Source organism: Callospermophilus lateralis, chromosome 5, assembly GCF_048772815.1.
Source record: "Callospermophilus lateralis isolate mCalLat2 chromosome 5, mCalLat2.hap1, whole genome shotgun sequence".
NCBI classification, from domain to species: domain Eukaryota; kingdom Metazoa; phylum Chordata; class Mammalia; order Rodentia; family Sciuridae; genus Callospermophilus; species Callospermophilus lateralis.
The window spans coordinates 144,570,294-144,597,632 of NC_135309.1; the positions used below are offsets into that span (position 1 = coordinate 144,570,294).

Here is a 27,339-nt window from a genome sequence, read left to right on the forward strand (position 1 = left end):
CAAGGGATTAATCCAATCTTCATACCTTCTAGCCCTCTACTGACCACTCTCCACCTGAGCTTTGCAGTTACACACTTGGTTATCCTTTTCCTTTTCCTTCTTTATTTTAACTGACAAGTTAAAATATATGTTTCAGGGAAATGGAAGTTAAAATCATGATGAGATATCACCTTACATCTATTAGAATAGCTATTGTCAAGAAAATGTAACAAATGTTGGAGAGGATATGAAGCAAGGGAACTTTTCTGCATGATGTTTTGATCCATGTGTACATTGTAGAATGGATAAATCAAGCTACTTAACATATATATTATTTTATTTTTCTTTTTGTGGTGAAAATTTTTGAAATCTAAGTCATTTCAAGTATTCATCATATTATCATTAGTTATACAAGGGATCTCTTGAATTATTCCTATCAAATGGGAAATTTTTTGTGTCCTTTTGCCAACACCTCCCCACTTCTTCCTTCTCTCAGCCTCTGGTAACCACCATGTTACTCTTGGTACCTATATGTTCAATGTTTTTACATTCCACATATAAGTGAGATCATGCAATAACTCTTGTTTGGTGTCTATCTTATTTCTTATAATGACTTCTAGGTTCACTCATTGTCACAAATAATAGGATTTCCTTCTTTTAAGGCTCAATAGTATCCCATTGTGTGTATAAACCACATTTGCTTTATCCAAATATCTATGATGTGCAGGGAAATGGATGGCATTAGAGAAGATTATGCTAAGTGAAGTCAGCCAATCCCAAAAAAACAAATGCCGAATGTTTTCTCTGATATAAGCGGGGTGACTCAGAGTAGGGTAGGGAGGGAGAGCATGGGAGGAAGATTACCTCTAGATAGGGAATAGGGGTGGGAGGGAAAGGGAGGGAGAAGGGGAATCGCATGGATGGTGGAAGATGGTTATCATTACACAAAATACATGTATGAAGATGTGAATTTGGTGTCAAATTATATACAGAGATATGATAAATTGTGGTATAAAGAATTGTAATGCAAAAAAAGAAAGAGCTCATGTATAATGGCATAATTTGGTGTGAACATATTTTATATACAAAGTTATGAAAAATTGTGCTGTGAATGGATAATTATGAGTGTAATGCATTCCACTATTGACATGTATGTAAGAAATAAATTTAAAAAAATATCCATGATGGACAGTCAGTTTGATTTCAAAGCCTGGAAATTGTGAATAGTGCTGAAACAAAAATAGGAATACAGATATCTCTTTGACATATCCATTTCATATCCTTTGGACATAATCCCAGTAGTGAGATTGCTGGTAGTTTTATTGTTAATTTTTTGAGGAACTGCCATATGGTTTTCAGGGATGGCTGTAACAAATTACACTCCCATCTACAATGTACAAGAGTTCCCTTTGTGGACATTCTTCCAGTGTTTGTTATCTTTCATCTTTTTTGATAATAGCCATTCTAACGGGTATGGGGAGAGGACTCACTGTGGTTTTACTTTGCATTTCCCTGATGATTAGTGATGTTGAGTACTTAAAAATATACCTATTGTTTATTCATTATGTTTTTTTGGATAAATGTCTTTTCAGAAACCTGCCCATTTTTCAATCAAGGTATTCATTTTCTTGCTATTGAGTTGTGTTCTTTATATATTTTGGATACTAACGGAAGAAGTCAAATTGTCTCTGTTTGCAGATGATATGATCTTATATTTAGAAAACCCTAAAGACTCCACCAAAAAAAGAACTGATAAATGAATTTATTAAAGTTGAGAATACAAAATCAACATGCATTTCTATACATTAACAAAAATCTATCCAAAAATAAAATTAAGACAATAATCCCACTTCCAATAGCTACAAAAAATACCTAGGAAAAAATTTAACCAAAATCTGTACACTGAAAACTATAAAACATGGTTGAAAGAAATTGAGGGCACAAATAAGTGAAAAATATTGCATGTTCATGAATTGGAAGATATAAAGTTTTCAAATATATTTTCTTATTCAAAGGTTGTCCATTCATTCCATTGTTTTCCTTTGCTTTGCAGAAAGTTTTAGTTTGATATCATCTTATTTGTCTATTTTTACTTTTCTTGTCGGTTCTATAGGGTGGTAACAAAATCTTTACCCAGACTAAAGTCATTGAGCTTTTCCCTATTTTTTGGGGGGGTAGTTTTATAATTTTAGGTCTTATGTTTAAATCTTTAATCCCTTTGCATTGCATTGATTTTTTATTATGTTTTAAGATAGAATTACATTCCCCCTCATGCAGATAGCCAATTTTCTCAGTATCATTCATTCAAAAGACCTTCTTTCCCATTGTGACTTTTTGACATCTTTTCCAAAGGTCAAATGACCATAAATGTGAGGATTAATTTCTGGGCACTTTATTCTATCCCACTGGTCTAAGTGCTGGTTTTATGCCAATGCCATGCTGTGTTGGTGACTACATCTTTGTAGTAGATTTTCAAGCCAGATAATATGATGCCTTTGGCTCTGCTCATTATGCTTAAGATTGCTTTGGCTCTCTGGGATCTTTTGTGGTTTTATATGGATTTTAGAATTGTTTTTATTATTTCTGTGGAAAATTTCATCAGAATTTTGATAGGGATTACAATGAATATGTAAAATGCTTTGAGCAATAACGACATTTTAATAATGTAAATTCCTCCAATTCATGAACATGTGATATCTTTCCATTTATTTGTGCCCTCAATTTCTTTCAACCATGTTTATAGTTTTCAGTGTACAGATCTTTGTTAAATTTATTCCTAAGTATTTTTTGTAGCTATTGGAAGTGGAATTATTGTCTTAATTTTATTTTTGGATAGATTTTTTGTTAATGTATAGAAATGCTACCGATTGTGCATGTTGATTTTGTATTCTCAACTTTAATAAATTCATTTATCAGTTCTAACTTTTTTTGGTGGAGTCTTTAGGGTTTTCTAACTATAAGACCATATCATCTGCAAATAGAGACAATTTAACTTCTTTATTTCCATCTGAATACTTTTTATTTCTTTCTCTTATCCAATTATTCTGGTTAGGACTCCCAGTACTAAGCTGAACAGAATTGGCAACAGTGGCTATCCTTTCCTTGTTCCTGATCTTAGAGGAAAAGCTAATTTCTACCATGGAATGATGATGATTGTGGGTTTTTGATACATAACCTACACATGTTGAGATACATTCTTTCTATACTTAATGTGTTGAGAGTTTCAACCATAAAATCATGTTGAATTTTGTCTATTGCCTTTTTTTGCATCTGTTGAGATGATCATATAGTTTTTGCCCTTTATTCTTTTCTTGTGGTGTTAATTTGAGTATGTTGAACTGTCTTTGCATGCCAGGGATAAATCTCACTTAATCATGGTGAATGATTCTTTTAATGTACTGCTGATTTTGATTTGCTAGTATTTTGTTCATCATATTTACATCTATATTTAACAGGGATTTTGACCTGTAATTTTCTTTTATTAATTTTACTCTCATTATTTTGACTTTAGAATCAGGGTAATGATGACTTCATAAATTAAGTTTTCTCTCCTCTTCATTTTTTTGGAAGAGTTTAAGAATTGGCATTAATTCTTTAAATGTTTGGTAGAATTCAAACATAAAGCAATCACATTCTGAACTTTTCTTAGATGGGAGTTTGTTGTTGTTTTTGTTAAACTGATTTAGTTTCCTTACTTGTTTTTGGTTTGTTCAGACTTTCTATCTCTTCATGACTTAGTCTTGGTAGGTATTATGTGTCTAAAAATTGATCCATTTCTTCTAGATTATCTAAATTTTTTGGCATATAATTGCCCATAGTAGTCTCATGAGATTTTTTTTTTTATTTCTGCAACATCAGTTTTAATGACTCCTCTTTCATTTACAATTTTACTTGTTTGAGTCCTTTCTAATTTTTACTTGGTCTGACAAAAGGTTTGTCAATTTTGTTTACCTTTCAAAAAAACCAACTCTTAGTTTCATTGATATTTTCTGTTGTTTTTTTATAGTCTCTATATCAGTTATTTCTGCTCTGATTTTTATTATTTTCTTCCTTGTACCAACTTTTGGCTTAGTTTGTTCCCCATATTCTAATTTCTTAAAATGTAATTCTAGATTATTTGGATTATTATTTAGATTATTAGATGTTTCTTCCTTTTTCAATGTAAGCATTTATTGCTATAAACTTGCCTCTTAGAACTATTTTTGCTGCATCTCATAATTTTTTTAAAAATTGTGTTTCCATTTTCATTTGTCTCAAGATATCTTTTAAATTTCTTTTTTTTTTTTTTTTTTTTACTTTTTCTTGGACCCATAGGTTGTTTAGGAGCATGCTCTTTAATTTCCACATATTTGAGAATTTCTGAAATACCTTCTATTATTCCTTTTAAGTTTTATACTAAAATGGCTCTTGTTACTATTTTAGTCTTCTTAAATGTGTTGCCTTGTTTGTGACCTAAATGATCTATCCTAGAGAATTTTCCGTGTGCACTTGAGAAGAATGTGTATTCTGTTGCTATTGGAGGAAATGTTCTGTTAGTCTGTTGGGTCCATTTGTTCTGAAGTGTACTTCAAAGCCTCGTTGATTTTCTGTCTGTATGATCTGTCCATTATTGAAAGTGGGATTATTAAAGTGCCCTACTATTATTGTATTACAGTCTATTTCTACATATATTAATAGATAACTATGTTACACACACACACATTCTGACCTTGAGTATGTATATATTTGCAATTGTTCTATCTGCTGGGTGAAATGATCCCTTTATCATTACATACTGGCCTTTTTGTCTCATTGTACAGTTTGTGACTGAAAGTCTATTTTATCTAAAATAAATATATTTCCCCCTGCTATTTACCAATTATGGTTTCCCCAAATATGCTTCTAGCCTTCCTTCCCTCTCATTTTATAGCTTTGTTGATTGTCTTCTCTGGTCCAGGAGTATTCTTACCCCCAGTTTCTACTTATTCAAATCTTCACCATCATTCAAGGCACAATTCAAAGATGATTTCATCCATGAAGACTTGCTCTGTTTGCTCATGCACAATCTCTCCCTTTTGTAAAAGCCAATAGCAGTTTTATGGTGCCACTCATGACCACCATGGAAATGTGCCATTTGGATGCCCTTCTGTAGAAAACAGAGCCCTGACCAGTTTCTCTGTATCCTCACCCAGGCCAACCAGGGTATCCTTCCCCGGGCTGTTTCTAGCCAGTGATTAAACAAGATGTGAGATACGAGTTTTAGCCTGCTCTAAAAAGACTTGGGACTCCTCTAAGGTCCAATTTGGCTGGAGGATTCCCTACTGGTTTGGCTGAAACTTTGTTAGAACTGCACTGTGTCTAAGAGTCTTCCTGTCCCCCTTCTTTTTACTTCTCCTCTCACATCATGATAGGAAGACTTTCCCTGTCTTTATCTGCTTCTTCCCTTTTGCCCTTCATGCTGTTTTCCCCAATGAAATCTCTTGCATGGTTAACCTTCTCCCAGTGCCTGCTTTCTAGAAGATTTCAACTGACTCATGGCTTTTAAAGTGTTAACCATGTTGTATCTTATCGCAGTGGTAAGTGGCTCATGCCCACTGTTGGGTTGTAAATACTAGAATAGGTACTGCACATTAGTCAATTTTATGGCTCCCAAATATCCAGTATAGTGCTTTGTACATACTTAGTACTCAGAGAAGTTCATTGAATGAATAATAATTATATGTTTTTATACTTAGGTAAAGTTTATAAAAACACCTTTCCATCTTTATGTTAGTTGAACATTCCAATAGTCTTGGAAAATAGATGGACCAAGCCAATAAAATAAGCCAACCTCAGGGAGATGAAACTCACTGGGCTTGTTTAGAGTCTGGACTGTGTCCCCTGTTTGTGCTTAGAGAACTCAGCATTCTTCCAGACGTATAATAACAACACCTAAGCGTGCTATCTTACTGTGTGGTGGGAACCACTGTAATCAACTGTACGTGAATTATATTATGTAACCTTACCCAATATCCCTGCAGATAGATGGAAATACTTTTTCACTTTACGAAAATATAAATGCTCAGGGTCATAACTTTCAGAGGTGGTGAAGGCAGAATTTGAACACACATGCTCTGGCTCATAGGCTATCTGACAGCTGTGCCTGTTAGTTATTTATTGAATCAATAACAAAAGTCAGCCAGATAGAGGAGCCAAGACTTGAACCCAGGTCTTCTATAACCTCTTTGCCAATGAGTACAACCTTTTGTGCTATAAGCTGAGCAGTTGATATTTAAACTCAGTTTGAATAAAGACGCAATTGTTGCATGAATATTGTCCAATAGAACTTTTCATAGTGATGGAAAGATTCTGTGCTTTCACTGTCTTGAACAGTAGCTACCAGTCATATGAGGCTTTGCTTTTAGAAATGTGTCTAATGCAACTAATGAACTGAAGTTTTAATTGTATTTCATTTTAATAAATTTTAATTTAACAAGCTTTGTGGGGTTAATAGCTCCTCTATTGATCTGCCCACTTCTAGTCTTTTCTCTGGCCAATTCATCTAAACTTTGTCCGATTTCTCTGGTATTTCATGAGCGTTTTTTCTTTTTAAATTTAAGCTAATGAATTCACTGCTCAGTTCACTGGAAATCAATGACATCCAATCAAGCCATGACACAAAATATACATGCCCAATCCAGTCATCAACCCAAAGATACTGCCATATGAGGGAACAAATGTTTAGTTTATTATAATCCTAATCTAAGATGACATTTCTTCGGGCCTGTGGATGCTTCCAGGGTTCTCAAATGATCTAACCTTCCACAGCTGGCATCATCTTCCCTGATGATGCTCTGAAAAGGATAAGAGACAAGAGGACAAGAGGAAAATGCAGATTTTTTTTTCTTTGAGGTACAAAATTTTAATTCCAAAGGATAATAGCTACTGAGGGTTTGAAGATTCAATTAAAATTCACAAAAGTCTTCACATCAAACAAGCAAACAAAGAAAAAAAATCCAATAAAGAGTGATTAAGAGCAAAACCAGTTTTCTTAAGTAAAGAAAGAAAGAATATGCATCTTTACCTGCTCATCAGGATTTTTGTTCTTTTTGCCCTGTATTGCCAGCTCTGGGTTGACATAATCTTTTTTAACTTTCTCGATAGAACCATAGTCGTACATTCCATCTGATGACAATGGAGGGTCCTGAGGGGCTGGTTCTGGGGGAATAATGTCTGTTGTGACATCTCTAAGTGGGGCTTCAGGGATGCTACACAGATGAATAATGGAACACAAAATGAGCACCAACGAAGAGAAGAAGAACATGACCTGGAATTCTGAGCCCAGGACTCTTCCCAGTTCCAGATGACCCCAGTCTATGGCACCCAAAAGGTAGCCCAGGGCACCTCCAAAACCTGAAAAGCAAAAGAGATCTGTATGAGAACACTGAGCAAACTACAGACCTCCCCTTCAGTGAAAAAGTTCCTTGTAGACAGCAGACACAGCCTGGATGTGATTGAAAGGTCCACCCAGTGAGAGGTGACACCTGCAGCCTGGCAGTGGAGACACAAGCCCAGCTCTAGCATTTAGTTGCTGTGACCTTGGGCTTCCTCACCTATAACATGGGGGTAGTAATAAAAGAGAAACTTCTAGTTGGGTCATGAAAATGGAAAGTTCAGAATAGTACCAGGCAGAGAACTAATAAATTATCTCCATTGGAGGTATTGTGGCCTTTCCAAATGACACTCTCTATACTGCTTTTTAACCTGAAGGAATCCCAAGGAAAACTAATTTCTGGCAGCAAAAAAAAATTATTTTATTGTTATTAAATTATTATTTATGGAAATTAAATTATTTTATTGCTATTTGTCTATTACTAAACTACTTAAGATGATACAAGCAAACTTGCATAGGTCAACATTCTTTTTTTTTTTTTTAAAGAGAGAGGGAGAGAGAGAGAGAATTTTTAATATTTATTTTTTTTTTAGTTTTCGGCAGACACAAAATCTTTGTGTGTATGTGGTGCTGAGGATCGAACCTGGGCCACACGCATGCCAGGCGAGCGTGCTACCGCTTGAGCCACATCCCCAGCCCCTAGATCAACATTCTTGAAAGCGATCTTCTTTACTCTGGCAGAAGTTTGGGGTACCTATTTGCAGCTGACAGCTACAGAAATAATAACAACGGTGTTATAGTTTTGGATCTAGAAAGTCCACCAAAGGCTCATGTGCTGAAGGCATGTCTCCAGCTGGTGGTGCTCTTAGGAGGTGTTAGAAACTTGAGGAGGTGGAACCTAGTTGGAGGGAGTTAGGTCACTGGAGATGTGCCCTTGAGAGGTATATGGTGTCTCCCCACTGTTCCCTACCCACTGCCCTGTCTTATTTCCAGCCATCTAGTTAGGGCTCCTCTGGCAGCTTGACATTTTAGAGAAGCAGAAAGGAAATTAGCCATAGGTCAAGCACATGGAGTAAACTTGGTCTACAACAAACCACACTCTTAAGAAATAATCCAGTTACAGGAGATCTGACCACTACTACAGGATAACATTAATTCATTCATGAGCGTGGAATCCCTATAACCTAATTATTTTCCCCTAGGCCCTACCTCTTAATGGTTTTATTGCACACTGGTGACCAAGCTTCCAGCACATGAACCTTTGGGGATGCAGCAATCCAAACCGTACTAGTGATGCCTCTTCATGTGAGTCCAGTGAGGATTAATGTGATAGTAGGTGGAAAGCACCACCACATGCAGGGCTGTGCTGTGTTCCCTCATATGGCAGAACCAGGGCCCACTGGCTCTGCTCACTTCCTACACGAACCCTAATTCTGAAGCAACCCAGAAGCAGAAGAAAACTGCGGCACTGAAGGCTTAAGACAACCTGCTTGGAACTGGCTGGAAGAACGTGGTCATTCTAAGGCCCAGTGATGGTGAACCATTCTGAGGGCTGAGACCTGGGCTTACCCCTGACCCTATTATGGCAATAAATGACAAAAAAATGTGCCTCAAACTTGGAAAGAGTAAAATTACAACTGCTTGATTTTTAAAATGTCATTGTAGAGCACTGCTTCTTTTTTATTTCCTCTTTTTAATTGGTACATTATAGTTGTACATATTGATGGGGATTCTTAAACTTTAAGGTGCCCATACATCACAGGGTCATCTTGTTAAAATCCAGGTTCTGATTTTGAAGGTTAAGGTGGGGCCTGGGACCCTGCATTACTCCGGAATTATTCCAAAAGTATTGCAAAGGAGTTACAGTTTTATTAATGTGTAGAGATTAGGCAGGTTCTTATCTTCTTATTTAATGTGGTGGGGTTTTTTTTCTGGTTTTGTTTTGCTAAACACAAACACATATGCATGCTCATGCGAGAGCGCATACTTTCTGCAAGAACTTGGGGAAACTGTTTTTATATTTTCCCTATTCGTTCCCTCATTAATTAGTTACGGAAAAATCTTTAAAACATGCAACTCTCTTCTCACAGGGAGGAGCAAGCAAAACTGTTTATCCCAAAGCTACTGTGCAATGTAGCTTCAAGTTACAACAGTATGACAGGGCATGCCTGAAGTCCTGGTGAGTCCTTGGGGAAATTGATCCAATAGTATATTTAAACACTGGAAGGAAACATTTAGGTTTTATCTATTTACATCTTCAGATATTCCAAGGACCAATAGAAGGCTGTGGGGGGCTTTCCTTATTGTTTCCTCTGCTTCAGCAAAGGATTTTATCTTTAATTAAAGCCCCCAAGCAAAGCCGAGTCATCTTAGCGGCAGCAAAGGCTAATCATTTTATCATTTTACCATCTCCCACATCCTGGTCCAGACTGCATTTATCCCTACTGCCCAAATCAGTCTCTTCGGGGCCCCTGGAATCAATCTCCAGGCTCTTAGAGAAGCCATAAGCTGTAGTATCCAGAGGACCACCTCAGCCACATTAGATAACAAGCCTCTACAATAAGGGTCCACCTGCTCCTTCCTCATGGAGCCCGGCTGTGTTGTCAACTCAGACTAGAGGTGACCTCAAGAAGGTAAATGACTTTAGCAAACAGATGTCATACTTATCATATAACTTGAACAATAGCTCTTCCTAGAAATCCAAATGGATAGAAACATGTATCATATTTTTCTTTATTCCACAACTATGATAGGTAAAATAGAAAAGTGGGGACTTTCAGGATGAAGGAATCTAAAGGACCAAGGAGAATAAAGAGACTATCCAAGTCCATCTCTGTCCCATGCACCTACAATTACCTTCATGCCTTCATGCCTCGGGGGGGTGTGGCTTAGCAAGGTCAGCACCAATTGTGACACAGTTCAAACCAAGAGAGATATCAGTGTGCTGTTGGTTACTTTACCTCCAAAGGAAGAGAGACAAAGGATCCCCCTGGTTCTCATAGGGTTCGTAAGAAGGTGATTCTGATTATTTTCTACATTTGAAAAAACAGCAATGGAAGTATCACCTTGAGTATGGTTACCTTCTCCTACTATATACATATAAATCCTGGAAAAGTAACTAAATACCAGCTTCTCTCTCCTCTCTCTCAAAATCTCTCTCTCTCTCTCTCTCTCTCTCTCTCTCTCTCTCTCTCTCTCTCTCTCTCTCTCTCTCTCTCTCTCTCTCTCTCTCTCTCTCTCTCCTTACCCCCATTTGCTTATTTATAGACAATGAGGTAACACTACTCCCAACAGGAACCCCGCTAATGACTTGGAATACAGCAGTGAGTGGGGCAGATATGACCCCTGCCCTGTTGGAGGCTGAGAGTGCATGGGAAATCAGTCCAAATGCTATATATACATCCTCTGGTCAAAGACTGAATATCCAATCTGACCTTTCATTTTCTTAGTTTTAAAATACAATCTTTCTCTTAAAAGATGGCAAGATAATATATTTAAAGTGTTTCCCACTGTTTGTTTCCTCCTTTCCCTTCTAATCCTGGCATTTCCTCTGCATTTGTGCCCTTCCTTTATATGCCTCATTGCTTTGGGGAAAGGATGTGATAATGGAAAGCAGAGAAACAAGAATGTATTTCCTGAGTTCTGAATTTCAAAAGCTCTGAGTCTCCAAAAGGCATTGAGAGTAGACCCAGGGAAAAATGTGCTGTAAGACCAGATGGGGCCAAGCACCATGATGGGCAAATCCCTCAGGTAGCCTGGCCCTGCTCCTCAGTGGGTCTGGCTGTAGTTGGAGGGAGAAGTGGGCAAGGAGTCCAAGGGCACAAGGGACTGGTGCTGCACCTCCTGATCAGACCTCAGGGAGCTAATAAAACCTCCAGGCTGTGCTCTGAGTCTGGACAAAGGGCTTAACTGTGTGCCAGACTCTGTTCTAAGTGCCTGCCACATGTCACCCAGTCAATCCTTTGAGAGAGGTATGACAAGTTATTCTCAGCAGTTACAGTCTATGAAGTTGTCACCAAAAACGTGTTAAGGAACACTGAATCCCTGGTCTTAGAGAGAATACAGGATGAACTCCTGTGAGCCTTCAGTCACAAAGTTTTAGGCAACGGATGAACATAGAACCTTGTTTTTCGTGTTTCTGTTCAAGGACCCCTTCCTTACTGGGCACTATTTATTCATGAACACTGAACACATGACCTATTGTGCTGTAACTCATGCCTGAACAAAGCTCCCCTAACACATGCTATTTTCTCCATAAGGCACATCACAGCCTTCCTGTGCTTAGGAACACACACAGCTCCTCAGTACTGAACTTGGGGACATTTTAAACAATGAAACCACCCATATAACCCACAAAAATGTAAAGATCATGGCACTAAATATTCCATGAAAGAATACTTGTTTCATCAGTGCAAGAACCGACAGGACAAGGCAGAGCACCACCTTGTTGGAACTCAACCAGAAACGTGCATGATAGATGATTCAAGTGTTTCCCCACCCTGCACATGTCCCCAAAAGACTACAGATGAGCTGCAAGTACTGATTTTGGCATTACAAATACATTTTAGGAATGGGAGAACTTGTAAATGTGGAATCCACCAATAATGAAGACCAACTGTAGTTTTATGTCTAAATTAAGAGTCAAGGAAACCCAAGCACAGTAAGTTTGGGACTCACAGGGCTCACCTCTCACTGGCATGTCATGGGGAAGAGCAGATAACATAGGAAAGCTGAGAATTCCTAGTCCTGGAGGAGCTTTGCAGATGGAAATGAAAGATGACTCAGTCGTGACAGTTCAAGCTGGCCGCTGAGATATGGGGGCACACTGGCATCCCAGTAAATGCCAGTGTGAACAGATGACACTACACAAAGGTCTCCCCCTCCCAAACCTCTGCACTTTAAGCCCCTAAAGTTTAGATACAGCCCTTGGGGAGGTGGAGGGAGAACATTCCAGACTAAGACCAAGTTTCAGCGTCCTGTGTCAGAAGGCTCAACAGAGAAGCAAACAAATCAAGTTTGGGATTTGGGATTCACACCCATTGTAGACATAAAAATGTATCCAGCCAGGTGGCATGTGCCTGTAATCCCAGTGGCTCGGAAGCTGAGGCAGAAGGATCATGAGTTCAAAACCAGCCTCAGCAAAAGTGAGGCACTAAGCAACTCAGTGAGACCCTGTCTCTAAATAAAAGTACAAAATAGGTACGAGGATGTGGTTGAGTGCCCCTGAGGGCAATCCCCAGTACTTGCTCCCCCCCACCAAAAAAAAAAGGAATTTGTTCATCTGGTCTTTTATTGAGAATTAGTTATGCTACAGGCTAAAAATCTGGCAGTAAACCAGATAAATGCAGAGAGCATTGAAAGTGGTCGGTTTGCCAATAACATATGCCCCCCAAATTGCAATTGGTGCTCCTGCTGAAAGTTTCTAATTTGTACTAATGTGCCTAATGTAATAATGGTTCACACAAAAGTACTTGCCTTAATTATCCCATTATTTTTCCAAAAACAAGTTTTCCAATTTGAGCATATTAAGATAATATGGTTTTTGAAGATAAGGTTTTTGAAGATTACCATTCTGACATGACGTATAATCTGGCTCTTGTTTCTTCACTTGCTTAGGGGTTTGAAATGAGTACAAGGTCAAGCCATTAATTGACCTCATTCTGGAGCCATTTATGGCTACCCAGGGTTGCATTTAATCCTCAGGACAGATATTTTTAGTTCTGAGTTGAAACAGTTCATTGCAACCATGAGGTGAATGAAGTACTTTACAAAATGCTTTCACTCCTCCTAGTGGTGACAATGGAGCATTGAACCCAAATCCCCAGCTGAATAAGAAAGCTCCTTGGAGTCCCTGCCAATTCCCTCCTGTCTCTTGCTCCAGCAGCTGCTGTAGTGACAACACTAAGCCAAGTTTGACCAGCTTTGCACAGGTGTATATGGACACAGTGCCTTGCCTGTGGGAACCCACACATAGGTGGGGTTCAGAATGCACAAGCCCTGGGACCACCCTTGGTCAACAGGGGCAATGGATAAACCTTCCCTCCCTGGTCCCCCAGGTGGAGATTCCTGAGATGAGCTTCATTAGGCTCCTCAGGGGTTCTGCTGAGATGGAGAGCATTCACCTAGAGTAGAAGTCGACTCTGTAATGCCTGATCGGTCAGTTCCACGCCACTAGTTTCTTCCTCTTGCTCTCTGGAATTGCTTCCCAAATACACCACATGCAAACTTTATCTGGGGCTCAACTTTTAGAGGAATCCAGACTAAAACAAGCTGTATCTTTTATTTGACTGGATGGTTGGTAGATTGTTTTTTGCTCCTCGTCTACCACTATGCAGCTGTGTGATTTTGGGTTAGCCACTTTACCTCCCTGTAACTCAGCTCAATCATTGGTAACATGAGGATGTCAAAATAGAATATTCATCCCACTAATGCTTACTGAGCACCTTCCATATTCTGGACACTATTCAAAGCACTGATAATAGAGCAGTAAATAGAAAATGCAATGTTCTTGCCAGTGGGGAGCTTATATGTTTATTGAAAAAGAAGACAATAAACAAATGAATAAATAATGTGATGTCAAGTAATGATGAGTGAATTTGTGAAGAGGGGCAATTTGACCAGAGATTCTAACAAAGCAAGGAGACTAGCCAATCTGATTGGTATCTGGGAAAAAGTTTTCAAGCAGAGAAAAGAGTAAGGAAAAATTCCTCCCAGGGATATTATGTTAAGAAAAACAAGCCAGGAACAGAAAGATAAATGCCATCCGTTCTTACTCATTTGCGGAAACTAAAAAATTGATCACATAGAAGTAGAGAGTGGAATAGTGGTTGCTAGAAGTTAGACAGGGATTGGTAGGAAAGATAGAAGGAGGTGGGAGAGTGGGTACAAAATTCAGTTAGATAGGAGTTAGTTCTAATCTTCTGTAGCACAGTAGGGTAATCCACACATTTTATTTGTATTTCATAATAACCAAAGAAGGGAGTTTGAAGGTTTGCAGTACATAGAAATGATAGTAGTTGAAAAGGTGGACGTGCCAATTACCCTGATTGAATCATTATACATTACATACATGCATTGAATTCATTATCATATTGTACCCCATAAATAAATGCAAGTATTAAATGTCAATTAAAAGAAACAAAAATAAATATGTGAAGCAAAAGGGATGTTCTTCCAGATTCCTTTTTATCTAACCTGCCTTTGCCCATTCTTTGGGAATTCCACTGCCCACATTCAAATGGAAAAGAGATGATAGTTTGGAGACATTAACTATATTGCCCTAAGTCTCCCTCCTAACCCAGGAGCTGAAATCCTGTGTTATTGGTTTCTGCCCAGGCTGCACCCTTTCCAAGCTGCCTGAATGGGGAGATGTGAAAGTTTTCCAAAGGCAGAAAGTTCAAAGGGAACTCATTTGATGAAACAAAACCACTCATCCAACAATTACTCATGAATAAGAAAAAGTTAAAATAGCTTTGAACATGAAAGTCAGCTCCTTTCCACAGTGTAGAAGGTTTGGTCAAAGGGGCTCATGTCTCAACTTCATCTTTAAGACTCTTGGTCCTTAATTATTTGCTAATAGTGCGTTTTTTACATGCTAGTATTTTTGTGCATACTTTGAAGTATTTTTAAAAAACAGAAAAGTTAAAAGAGACTGAGCCTAACAACTTTCCCATTCTTCTTCCAAAGACATACAGAGGGCAAGTTTCTTATTGAGTCCTTCACTATAAATACAATTTTTCAGGCCTTGGGATAGAGAAAATCAAGTGACTATAAACATCTGGTATTAAAACCTTTGAGATGGTTCCTTGTCCTATGCCTGTAGTCATTTTCTAGATTATTAACAATGAACATTGTGTAGAGGTCCACTAAGGACATTGGGTTCACTTTAGCAGAAATAGGCTCAGTTAGAAGCATTTGGGACAAAGGATGAGCAAGGGCTTGTTGGCTCACTTGGGTTCTCATGTGCAGCAGAGAAGGATGGGTGCTGAGAAGACATGGGTGGGTCCACCCGACCCACCATGGCTACTGCAAAGCCAGGGATGGAGAGATGTTAGATGTTAGAGTTAAATATTAGAAACAGAAGCTGCATAAAATAAAACATCTCCCTGGGATCCAGTAGAGAATTTTCTTTAAACACACACATATGCACACTCACAATGTATCAAAAATAAGCTGGGAAATTTATTCTGACAAGGAACCCTTTGCTGTTATTTGAAAAGCATTTAAGAATGTTGGGCCAGGGAGACTGTTCTGAAACAAATAAAAAGAATTTCAATTTACTGGGTCATTTGGATTCCTTGGCTGAATGCTATCTTGTCATTGATGAAAATCAAAATGGGCCTCCATATTAAATATTACTTTGTCAGAAAATGCTTGCTTCAAGTGGAATGCTGTAGTTATCTTTTACCAAGTTCACATAAATTCAGGTTTGGTTTGCATGCAAAGGTAGAGCAGAGGGATAATACATTGTTTATTTTCTTCACTCCATGTTTGAATTGCTTTTGTTCAAAGCAAGGACACTACAGTGGGGTCATGTATCACCAGAATTCAACAATTCACATTTTGTAAAGGAAACAAGAAAAACAAGAATAACATTTTAAAATAGCATGGGCAATCCTGTCTACTAGCTTTATGGTAATGGAACTCGTGCCCGAAGAATAACATTAAAATGGAGATGATTCTGCAGATATTTTCCTGCAGGTTTATATAAGTAAAATAAGGCATATTATATTTTATAAGTGATCTGATAAAGAATGAATAATGTAGACTGCCATTATCATTTAGGGACTTTAGAATCTAAGCCTTAAATGAAGTGAGATTCTACTATATTGTCCTACAGGAGGAAGATGTTTGAAGTTATTTTTCTGGTAGAGGAACCAAATGGCTTGAAGCTATCTGTACACCCTCTGTGGCTGCCCTTATGACCAAAAGCATGCTTAGGAGACCGTTGGCTGAGGTCCAGAGTTTAGTGCCGTTCTTGAGACAAAGCAAAGCAAATAAGTAAGCACATTCACCTGATAGATGCAATTTGCCATGCAGTTTATTTAACTTGATGTAAAATGCACAGAATTCAAGCAGGGTCTCCTTTTACACAGTTAACATTTTCTAAGTGTTATCAGCAACACAAAAGAACTAGAAGCCAAGGGAATTTGAAAAAATTTACAAAACTTGTAGAGGGGAGAGATAAATACACAGTCAATTATCACATGGTAAGAGTGTATTTAACACATGATCAGGTAAAACTAGGAACAAGTGTATGACTTTAAATTTTACTTTGATAAGTTTTAAATAAATAAACTTTATTTACAAATGTTGGGGACTTTGAAAGTTCTGGCTGTCATTTGCTTAAAGTAGTCTGGCTCTTTAATCATTCTTATTAGCTTAATATTCAAATGGGTTTGTATTTTCTGTGATAGCTACCAGCTTCTGCCTATTTAGTAATAATCACCACTTCCTTCTTCCTAACAGAATCCCAATTTGGTTCAGGGAAGCATATCTCCACACCCTTTCAGGAAAAAAAAAAAAAAATTACTTTCCATGTTCCAAGACACAGGATATTTATTGACCTAATTCTGCCCAATGAAAATCAAGGAGAAGTCTGTGGAGGTTAGAAAACTATTGTTTTCCTCTTTTGAAGAGACAGCATAGGCTCTTTCCCGCTTCTTCTTTCCTGATCCTCTTCCACCTTCCTCCTCTCTTGAAACAAACAGGATGAATGAAACCATGGCAACCATCATGATCCGGAAGGCAACATATTGATGAAGCAACCAAAGAAATATTAAATTGCTGGCTCTGACATCTAGTCACTGACCAAAAGCCAGTAGATATCTGCTTCCAGACTTCTTGTTACATGAGAAAAATAAATACACGTGCTTAAGCCACGTTAGTGGACTCTTACGACTTACAACCAGGCCCCTTCCTAACCAACCCATTCCTCGAGCATGTGCCACATAATGATGGAGAAGGAGTTAAAAATGTGGGTGAGGTCTTAGGGAAGCCAGTTCTAGTGTTTCCTTGTGGCCCTACCAGCCCTCTGAGTGGATCATTAATATGCACATAATGTTGATTGTCTTTCCTTCATATATGCCTTACCCTCTAACTCAGTCACACATTTTTCTCTGCATAGTCGGTCTCTTAAAAAATTTATGGTGTAATGAGGGTGATTACAAACATGCACAAAATGCTAAAATAGAAAGTAGAAAATGACAAAAGAAAGAGATTATATGAAAATAGCCCTTTGGCTCTCTATTCTCCTCACTGATTTTTCTTTTGCTAAGATGAAGCTTTTTAGTTGAATTCATCCCATTTATTAATTCTTGATTTTAATTCTTGCACTATAGGAGTCTTATTAAGGAAGTAGGCACCTAATCTGGTATGATGAAGATTTGGGCCTACTTTTTCTTCTATCAGATGGAGGGTCTCTGGTTTAATTCCTAGGTCCTTAATCCACTTTGAGTTTTGTGCAAAAGTGAGAGATAGGGGTTTAATTTCATTTTGTTGCATATGGATTTCCAGTTTTCCTAGCACCATTTGTTGAAGAGGCTATCTTTTCTCCAATGTATGTTTTTGGTGCCTTTGTCTAATATAAGATAACTGTAATTTATGGGTTAGTCTCTGTGTCCTCTAATCTGTACCATTGGTATATCAGTCTATTTTGGTGCTAATATAATGCTGTTTTGTTACTATTGCTCTGTAGTATAGTTTAAGGTCTGGTATAATGATGCCACCTGCTTCACTCTTCTTGCTAAGGATTGTTTTAGCTATTCTGGGTCTCTTATTTTTCCAGATTAATTTAATGATTGCTTTTTCTATTTCTATGAGGAAAGTCATTGGGATTCTGTTTGGAATTGCATTAAATCTGTATAGTGCTTTTGGTAGTAGGATCATTTTGATAATATTAATTCTGCCTATTCAAGAACAAAGGAAATCTTTCCATTTTCTAAGGACTTCTTTAATTTCTTTCTTTAGCGTTCTGTAGTTTTCATTGTAGAGGTTTTTTACCTCTTTTGTTAGGTTGATTCCCAATTATTATTATTTTTTGAGGCTATTGTAAATGGAGTAGTTTCCTCGTTTCCCTTTCAGAGGGTTTGTCACTAATGTACAGAAATGCCTTTGATTTATGAGTGTTGATTTTGTATCCTGCTACTTTGCTGGATTCATTTACTAGTTCTAGAAGTTTTCTGGTGAATTTTTTTGGGTCTTCTAAGTATAGAATCATATAGTTGGCAAAGAGTGCTAATTTGGGTCCTTCTTTTCCTATATGTGTCCCTTTAATTTTTTTCATCTTTCTAATTGCTCTGGCCAATGTTTCAAGAACTATGTTAAATAGAAGTAGTAAAAGAGGGCATCCCTGTCTTGTTCCAGTTTTTAGAGGGAATGTCTTCAATTTCTCTCCATTTACAATGATATTGGCCTGGGTCTTAGCATAGGTAGCTTTTACAATGTTGAGATATATTCCTGTTTTTTACTACTTGTACATCAGGTAGAGCACTAATCTCTAAGGTATATAAAGAACTCAAAAAGCCAAACTCCAAAATAAAATAAAATAAAATAAAAATAAAAACAACCCAGTCAATAAATGGGCCAAGGCAATATGAAAATCAGTATGGAGATTCCTTGGAAATCTGGGAATGGAACCGCCATTTTACCCAGCTATCCCGCTCCTCGGTCTATACCCCAAAGACTTAAAAACAGCATACTACAGGGACACAGCCACATCAATGTTTATAGCAGCACAATTCACAATAGCTAAACTGTGGAGCCACCACAGAAAGGTCTTAACTGGGCTTCTCCAGAAATCTTCACCATGGCTGATTTTAGGACTGTCAGCAAAAGAGTCTCTGCAAAAAAGTTGAATGTAGAAAAACTTCCTATATTCCTGTCATCCTGTTTTACTTGGCCACTGGCCGAGAGGATACCAGCACTCCAGATGCTGGACACCCCCTTACTAGTTTTTCACAAACATATCCAGTATAGTATTTTGAAGAACAGTGCAATCAAGGCCTTTGGCTTGAGCTGGGCTTCACAGAGATGTCTATATTTTTTTTAAAAAAAAAATTTTAAAGAGAGAAAGAGAGAGAATTTTAATATTTATTTTTTTAGTTTTTCTTGGCGGACACAACATCTTTGTATGTGGTGCTGAGGATCGAACCCGGGCCGCCTGCATGCCAGGGGAGCGCGCTACTACCTGAGCCACATCCCCAGCCCCAAACTATTCTGATACTTTTTTTTGTGTGTGTGTGGTGCTGAGGATTGAACCCAGGGCCTTGTGCTTGGGTGGCAAGCACTCTGCCAACTGAGCTATATCCCCAGACCCCTTATCTATATTTTTAAGATAAGTTACAATTGGGCTCCACGGTAACAGCTGGCAGGGGGAGGAAAGAAAGGGGAGAAGACTCTCCCCTTCTTAGGTGTTGTCCTTGAAGGGTTAAGTTGCCCAAAATAGTAAATGAAAAAGCTGCTTTTATGTGAATTTTTGCAGACTGTGAACTTCTGAGCCCCTCCCCTTACATGCTGGGTATAAAACTACAAACTAGCCCTGCCAGCCTCCCTCTTGACCTTGGCATTTCATCCTCCAGACTGTGATAAATACATTTCTACCACAATGAAAAGTAAAGCTTGTGGGAGCTTTGAGCCCTCTCTAGAATGTTTTTCTTTATCTAGGAGGCAAATAGGGGACCACTGCAGGTGCAAAAAAAGAGTGTCCTGGCCATAGTTGGATTTTAGATATATGAAACCGCATGCTGTCTGTTAGTTCCGTTGGAGTGGGAAGAAGTGAAAGACTGGTAAGTCAGTTTAAGGACAAGTACTAAATTTAGACAAAAAAAAATGTACTGAGAGCCTGAACTAAGATCATATCAAAATTACATGTATTTGCTTATACCACACCATACACTATTATCAACAGAAAATATCAAAATGAATATATTATCTTGAGCTCATGAAAATACTCTCATGTGTAGACCTTGGAAGTTCCAAAATAAAGAGGTCTATATTCTAATATTGAGTGAGTAGGGAAAAAGAGCAAAGGCACTCTGGGGCCTTGGCTCAGGCCTGACAGCCATTAGAAGGTTCCACCTTAACTCGTAGCTTGCCAGATACCAAAAGTGCCTCATTTATTCACCCCAGATAGTACAAGGTGCATCATTAGGGACAGGTGTTTTCATGTAACTCATCCTTATCATAGGGCTAGGGTTCTGGAGTAAAATGCCCTCACAGGTTGGCATACACCTAAGGCCAACTAACTTTCCTAAACCCCAGCCCACCCTTGCAAGTAGCCAAGAAATCTAGTTACTCTCTCTGATCCAGCGAGCCAGCCTGATGCTCATTTGTTGAAGCCGTGCCTCCCTTCTCCAGAAGAGCCCTAATAAAAGCTCTGCCTATTATTCATACTCACATGACTAAATTCCATTTCCATCATCAGTGTGTCAAAGTTTCCAGTGTCCAATATTGATATCAGGGGCAGCAAGGCAGAGGTCATTTAGACAGGGTTTACCATAGTATAAGCTAGGAAATGGTGGCCATATTGCCCAACATTTTTTACAGCAAGAAACCCTCAATGCTCCATGTTCTAAAGCCAAAAAAGTGTCCCATGACTTTTTTTTTTTTTGCAATTATTCAGCAAATAATGATAAAATAGAAAGGAACTGTGGGATTCAAATTAGGAGAATGAAATTTGAAACCCTGATCTGGAATCTTCTAGCTATCAACCACAGAAATACTATTTAATCGATTAAATCTCTCTTCTCTATCTCCGAGCAGTAATATATGGGTATATTTAACCACTGACTCTTCAGGAAAAAAGGAAAAAAGCCATAGTTCATAGATTTTCCAATTCTGTATTTCCAATACTCTCATCAATTTCAGGCTGTCAATGTGTGTCAACCAGCTCACTCATTCCCTAAAAATTTACCAATTGATTCTCACAAGCCAGCATGAGCCAGTGCTAGCACACCAAAGCTCAGATTTCACATCTGAAAAATGAGAACCATGCCAACTCTACAAGTCAGGACAGGGATAAGTTAAAATGCCTAATCCAGGGTCATTAACCCATATGAAGGGTTTGATAACGATTTTTTCAATATTTACTCAGCACATTTTATGTAACACATTTTCCCAGGAATTGAAGATTTGGCAAGAACAAAAAAAGGAAGGGTCTTCTCACTTGAACATGATGTTCTATACTGGGAGACATAAACAAAAACAATAAAAAAAAATAGATAGATGATGGTTGGATGGAAGATAGAGTGATAAGTAGAGAGGTTATAGGTAAATGGATGCAATGATAAATGGAGAGCCTCCATCAGTCTGGTAGAGATAGAGCCTATGGAGAAAAGTCAAACAAGGATAAGGGGAGAGGGAGGAGTGGCTATACTATATTGATATGGTGGCCAAGAAAAACCTCACTGGTGAGCCACTTGATGGGGAGCATGAGTGGAAGGAAGGCATGAGCCATGGGATTATCTGGGGAAAGTTTCCCAGGCAGGAGGAGATTGCATGCCAAGCCCTGAGATAGGCAGGGGCAGGGAGGCATGCTCCAGGGACCGTGAGAGACCAGTGGAGTGGGGGCACCCGAGTGACAAAACGGGAAGAAAATTCTGTGGGATCAGAATTTAGACAAAGGAACAAAGTTACTGGGTGGCAGGAGCCGAGGCGAGGCAGGAAAAGGATCTCAAAACTGGCCAAGTCTTAGGAGTCTTTACACCTCTGGAGACATGGAGGTCAGGGTCCAGGCAAAGACAGGGCTAGAGTTCTTCTCCCTCATCTTCCCTAGATCAGGAGGAATTGCTTACTCTGCTGGTGCAACCTCATTCCTTCATGTTTTGGCCACTCAAGTGTTTACACAAATGACAAAGACGAACCCAATGGCTTCCATGAGTTGGCACTACTCATAGCTCTGGAGATACAGGCCCTACCTGGCCATCGAGGGAGCCAGAAAGCATTGAAACAAAAAATAATTACATTGCCTGGGCTATGAGACAATCAAATAAGTGGGTTGGTAGATTTCTCCTTCCCTAGATATAAAAATGTTCCTGGGCCAGGATCCTGTGGTCACCTAAGGTGTAAAATGTCCCCTGTCCCTGTTCTGGCATAGCACTAATTAGTAATAAGTGACATTGCTCCAAATGAATGGCCTAACAGCCACCAAAGGAGGCTGAAAGCAGCCCCAATAATCCAGAGAGCCCCAACTGTCCCCCTGGCATGGACTTTTTTGAACCAGCAGGTTGAAAAAAAATGTCCATGCTTTGTGTAACCAAAAAAATCTCAAAGATGAGAGGTTTTCATTTGCTTGGTTTGTTTCTATTTTTTGTTCTTAAATGTGGTGCCTAGTACACCTACCACAAAAATCATCTGGGATCCTTAGTAAATGAACTTCAAATTTCTGGGCTCCACCCAAGAAATATAAATCAGAATAAACGAAGAAGGATCCCAAGAACTTGCATTTTCAACAAACTTCTAAGTAAGGTTGATGCTACATTACTGATGTTTGAGATCCACTGCTTTAAAACAAAAGTAAAGTGCATAAGACTTCTTTTCATTTCAATTCTAAAGGTCTCCACAAAGAGTGCTAAAGAAAGCTCTTATGTAAACTTCCTCTTCAAAAACTCTACAGAAGCAATCAAAAGCTTTGTTTAGGAAAATGCACTGGGAGATAGAGTCCTCGTGATGGAACCATCCCATCAAGGGATCCATTCATTCAAATGATTCCACGTGCAGAGACACTGGCTGGCTTCCACGGAAGTGCCTCCCTGTCTGGAGAGCTGAGGAGAGACCTTCTGGAATATTCCCTACCTGTAAAGAGGGCATGGTAGTGGAGGCCCTTCTCCTTGTCCTGATGGGAGCAGACATCAAATAAGTACGCTTTGATGGGCCCATCAATGAAGTCAGCAGCAAAATCAAAGAGAACCACACCTATCATGGTGACGCTTATGGCCCAAACCAGCTTCCTCCTTGGGTTAGCAATCAAAGCTAAAAGAGAAATAAACATCGTTCTCCTCAATCCTGCTTTAGAATGATCCATTTAAAAATTTTGTTTTTGGTGCTGGGGATTTGAACCCAGGGCCTCATGCATGCCAGGCAAGCACTTTACCACTGAGCCACATCCCCAGCCCTGATCCATGTTTTTTATTTTACCAAAACTTTCTGTCATCAAATCGTCTTCCTCTGCTTTGTTTTTCCAAATAAAAATAGTTTCATTATCTTTCCAAGTTCTGAAAATTATGCAAGTGAATGTCCCAAAAGACAAATCTATAGACAGAAAGTGAATGAGTGGTTGTCTAGGGCTGGTGTTTAAAAGGATTTGGGAAGTTGCTGTCAATGGGTCATGGGCCTCTTTGGGGAGTAGTGAAAATATTCAGAAGTTACAAAATGGAAAGGGTTGCACACCTTTTGAATATACCAAAAATCACGGATTATATGCTTTTAAATGAGTTTTCTGGGGCATGAGTGAATTATATTTCTTTAAATAAAAAAATACATATACTTACTGTAAACAATTTCAACAAAATAAAAAAAAAAAAAAACAGCAACAACTAGAAAATGCTTCAGATCCTAGCCCCAACCATGGTTATCCTCTGGGACATCCCATTGTGTGCTTCCACACATCCAGATCCAGGTGTGCAGCTGTACCCAAATTCACTGCTTCTGAAACTCCAGCATGGTTGAGAACTTGCATCTCCAACAGCCCCTAGAGATGTTGACACTGCAAGTCATAGGGCCATACTTTTGAATAGCACCAATGAATAAGATCATAGGGTGCATATGTGTCCATCCTCAACCAGTGATTCTCATCTTTTCACTGCAGTTAATGAAGAGAACCTCATATTTTTTAATAGCTGAATAATATTCATTCTATGCTTGTGCTGTCCTTCCTTCACTCAATCTGCTATGGAACATACACTATTGTTTGCCTTGCTTACAATTATTTTTTAAGCTAAGGATAGTGTGTAATATAGGTACATATTTACAAAATTTCAGTAAAAATAAGTGAAAAATATGCCTACCCTCCCCTTTCACCTCTAGTCCTTAGCAGTGACTATATTTACCAGATTATTTTTTGTTATTTTTCCATAAATATTGTATATTTATGAGTTGAATTTATGCCTTCTTTTAAGTATATATAAATGTTTCCAGATTATCCTGTTTCTTATTCACCATCTGCTGTCCTGGGAGTTGATGGTCTAAAAATGTATGGCCTTTGTAATGTTTAATGATTCTTTTTTCCATGTCCTACCACCAAGAACTGATTAATTGGTAGCTGATTAATGACTAGAAAAAGCCTTTTAACATCAGATTTGTGGTTGTCCAGAATTTGCAATGCAAAAATGTTCCCTTGAGCTGACAGGCTAATGCCCTGTATCCATTAAAAGGCTCTTCATAAGGTAACGAACAAATTAACTCTTATTTGAACATACAGGCAATTCCTTGCCAGTGTTTACAGAGCCATTTGGGCACCAATCAATTTGACAAAGTATTCTACAAAGCATACTGGGCTCAAAAAATAAAATAAAAACTCTTATTGACAAGTAAGTACAAATATTTAATTTGATAAGTAGATAAAAATTCATTCCTATTTTTTAATCTTCACAGCAATACAGGACAACACATGCTGAGATTCTGAAAGTAAAGGCTCCTCACGATTTTGGATCATTCAAAGGCAGAAGTTCATTGCAGCCTAGGAGAGACCATCAGTTTTAACCAGTTTATATTAAATGTCAAGAACTTCACATTCTTTTCCTATAGCATTGCACAACAGCACCTTGTGCCGTCCACTTACCTGATATTACCGCATCTCCATTTAGGTACAGTGCCATGCCCACGAGCATCATAATGACCAAGGTGAGGATGTAGGGTCTCCTGCGGCCCCAACGGGAGCGGCAGTGGTCACTTGCTGATCCCACCACAGGTTGCAGGAGGAATCCCAGGATGGGACTGAGGAGCCACACCGTGCTGTACAGACCCTTGGGCAGGCCCACGCTGAGTAGGACCGGGGTCACATAAGCTGCCTCCACTGCATAGCAAAACTCTCGGCCGAACATGACCACACTGTGCATGATGAGTCTGCCTGTGGGTCTTTTTGGTAGCTTCGCAGATCCCAAGAGGCCATCCTCAGTTAGGGATTGATAGGTGTGGCTGCCAGCCTGCCCACTGTCGCTGCCCATTGCAAAGGGGTGAGATACCTTTCTGCGTGATCCCTGGGTTTGGGCTCCAAACTGTATTTGATATGGAGCCTGGCTGAGCAACAGGCGGAGATGGCTAGGCTGGAGGAGGGGCTCAAATTCTTTCATGCCTCTAAGATCACAAGTTATGACGAGAGGGAAAGGGGGTGTTGGCCCTGAAAAGCATGACGGAGATTAGCTGCTGAGAGCCCTCTGGCTCCTTCCAATGCCTGAATGTTTTTCTAAGGAGATTTTCCTTTACACTGTTCTTTCTCAATTTCTCTCTCACACACATACCATATTTCTTATGATCACATCCACAGTTTTGAGATAATTAAGTCTTAATATACCGGGGTTAAATCAATATATAAATAAGTCAATCTTTTTATAAACTTATTTTTATAGATATAAATATTCTGTCCTTTCTTGACCAGAAGTTTTGTACACACACAGCTCAAAAGTTAACTAGATTTAAGAAAGCATGTGGGGATCTCATCTTTCCTCGAAGTCATTACCTGCCTCATAGTGCCCTAATATGTCCTATTTGCACTTGATCAATTTTATAATTAGATAGTTCTGTGTTTGTTCTATAGCATTTTGTCAATTTTTTTTTAATTCTCCTTGAGGGCAGAGAACAGGTCTATTCTATAATAGCTCCTTAAGGTATTCCTAGCATCTAGCATGATACCTGGCACCTGGTAGGTCCTCAATAAATATTTGCTAAAGCAATGATTGAACAAATAAAATATGTACATTGTATTTGGGAATGTCAGCCAACAGTCTCGTTTGTTACATTTATCCGTCCTGTGCCTTGTGTCGTATAGGGCTACATTTTCCAGGTTCACCTGCTCTCTAGCTTCTGTGGAAATTTGGCTAATGGGAGGCCTCAGTGGAAGAAGGGAAGAAGTCAGGGAATCCCTGCCATTTCCTTTCTCCATCCTCAGGTGGCTATATTAAATTCACTCTGTTTCAAAGGTTTGGACTGGATCATATTTTCCTTGCAGGACCCTGAGTTCAAATGGAAAGTCTTGGCTAGAGAAACGTTATTGTATAGGAAGGCTCTTAAAAATGATTCAAGAGCAGGACTTGGAGTCAGAATCTTCAAGTTTAAATTCTCGTCATGCTTCTTCCTACTCTCATGTCCCTCAACAAATCACTTAATCTGATGTTTCTCAAACTGTGTGCCAAGTCACCCAAGGATTACAGTGAACTCATAGGTGTACCTTGGGATATTTAAACATTTGAATCTAGTAAACGCAGTGCAACAACATCTGTTGGATGGTACATGAGCTAGTAGTGAGGTATTTCATACTTTTAACCCAGATTGCACTATAATCCTTTCAGTGGTTTCATATCTTGTAAAGTAAAGTTTGCTACAGTCATAAAAAGCAAGTACTATAGGAAAATCAGCATGGGACAGGAGGTGGAGAAGCAGTGTCTGATCTGACTCTAAGGCACAGGAAGCACTGTAGTGTCCAGAAGGTGCCCATGTTCCATTAGTAAATAATTGTGGTGAACAATGAGGAAAAATTAAAATGTCACATTTTCTTTGTGAGTATTATTCAAATATCTAATAAGTAGTTAGGATACAAATGTTTAAGTTGCTTAGACCTAATTATTTGAATGGTTAGGTTTTACTTTTCTAGGGGTACAACAAAAAAGTTTCTGACACAATAAGGTGAGCATAAACTACGGTGGTGTAGGACATTTTGAGCCTCTGTGTTCTCATCTGTAGAAACGTGCCCTACCTTCTCCCTATGATTGCGGAAGAGCACTTGAGACGCTGCATGCACTGGACCTCATCGACTGTCTACCCAACCTCCAGTCACCATTCTCTCCATCCTGATGGAA

General features: G+C 38.7%; 1 protein-coding gene across 1 annotated transcript in view; it reads right to left on the minus strand.

Moving 5' to 3' along the window:
* The window catches only part of Slc45a2 (solute carrier family 45 member 2), a 40,323-nt gene extending 14,832 nt beyond the window's left edge, over positions 1-25,491 (minus strand). Inside the window, exons 1-3 of the mRNA XM_076856183.1 lie at positions 25,107-25,491; positions 23,123-23,299; positions 7,022-7,350 (exon numbers count right to left, since the gene is read on the minus strand). Of these exons, the coding sequence (XP_076712298.1) occupies positions 7,022-7,350; positions 23,123-23,299; positions 25,107-25,491 (891 nt within the window). The remainder of the gene's footprint in view (positions 1-7,021; positions 7,351-23,122; positions 23,300-25,106) is intronic.
* Between the last annotated feature and the right edge of the window lie 1,848 nt (positions 25,492-27,339).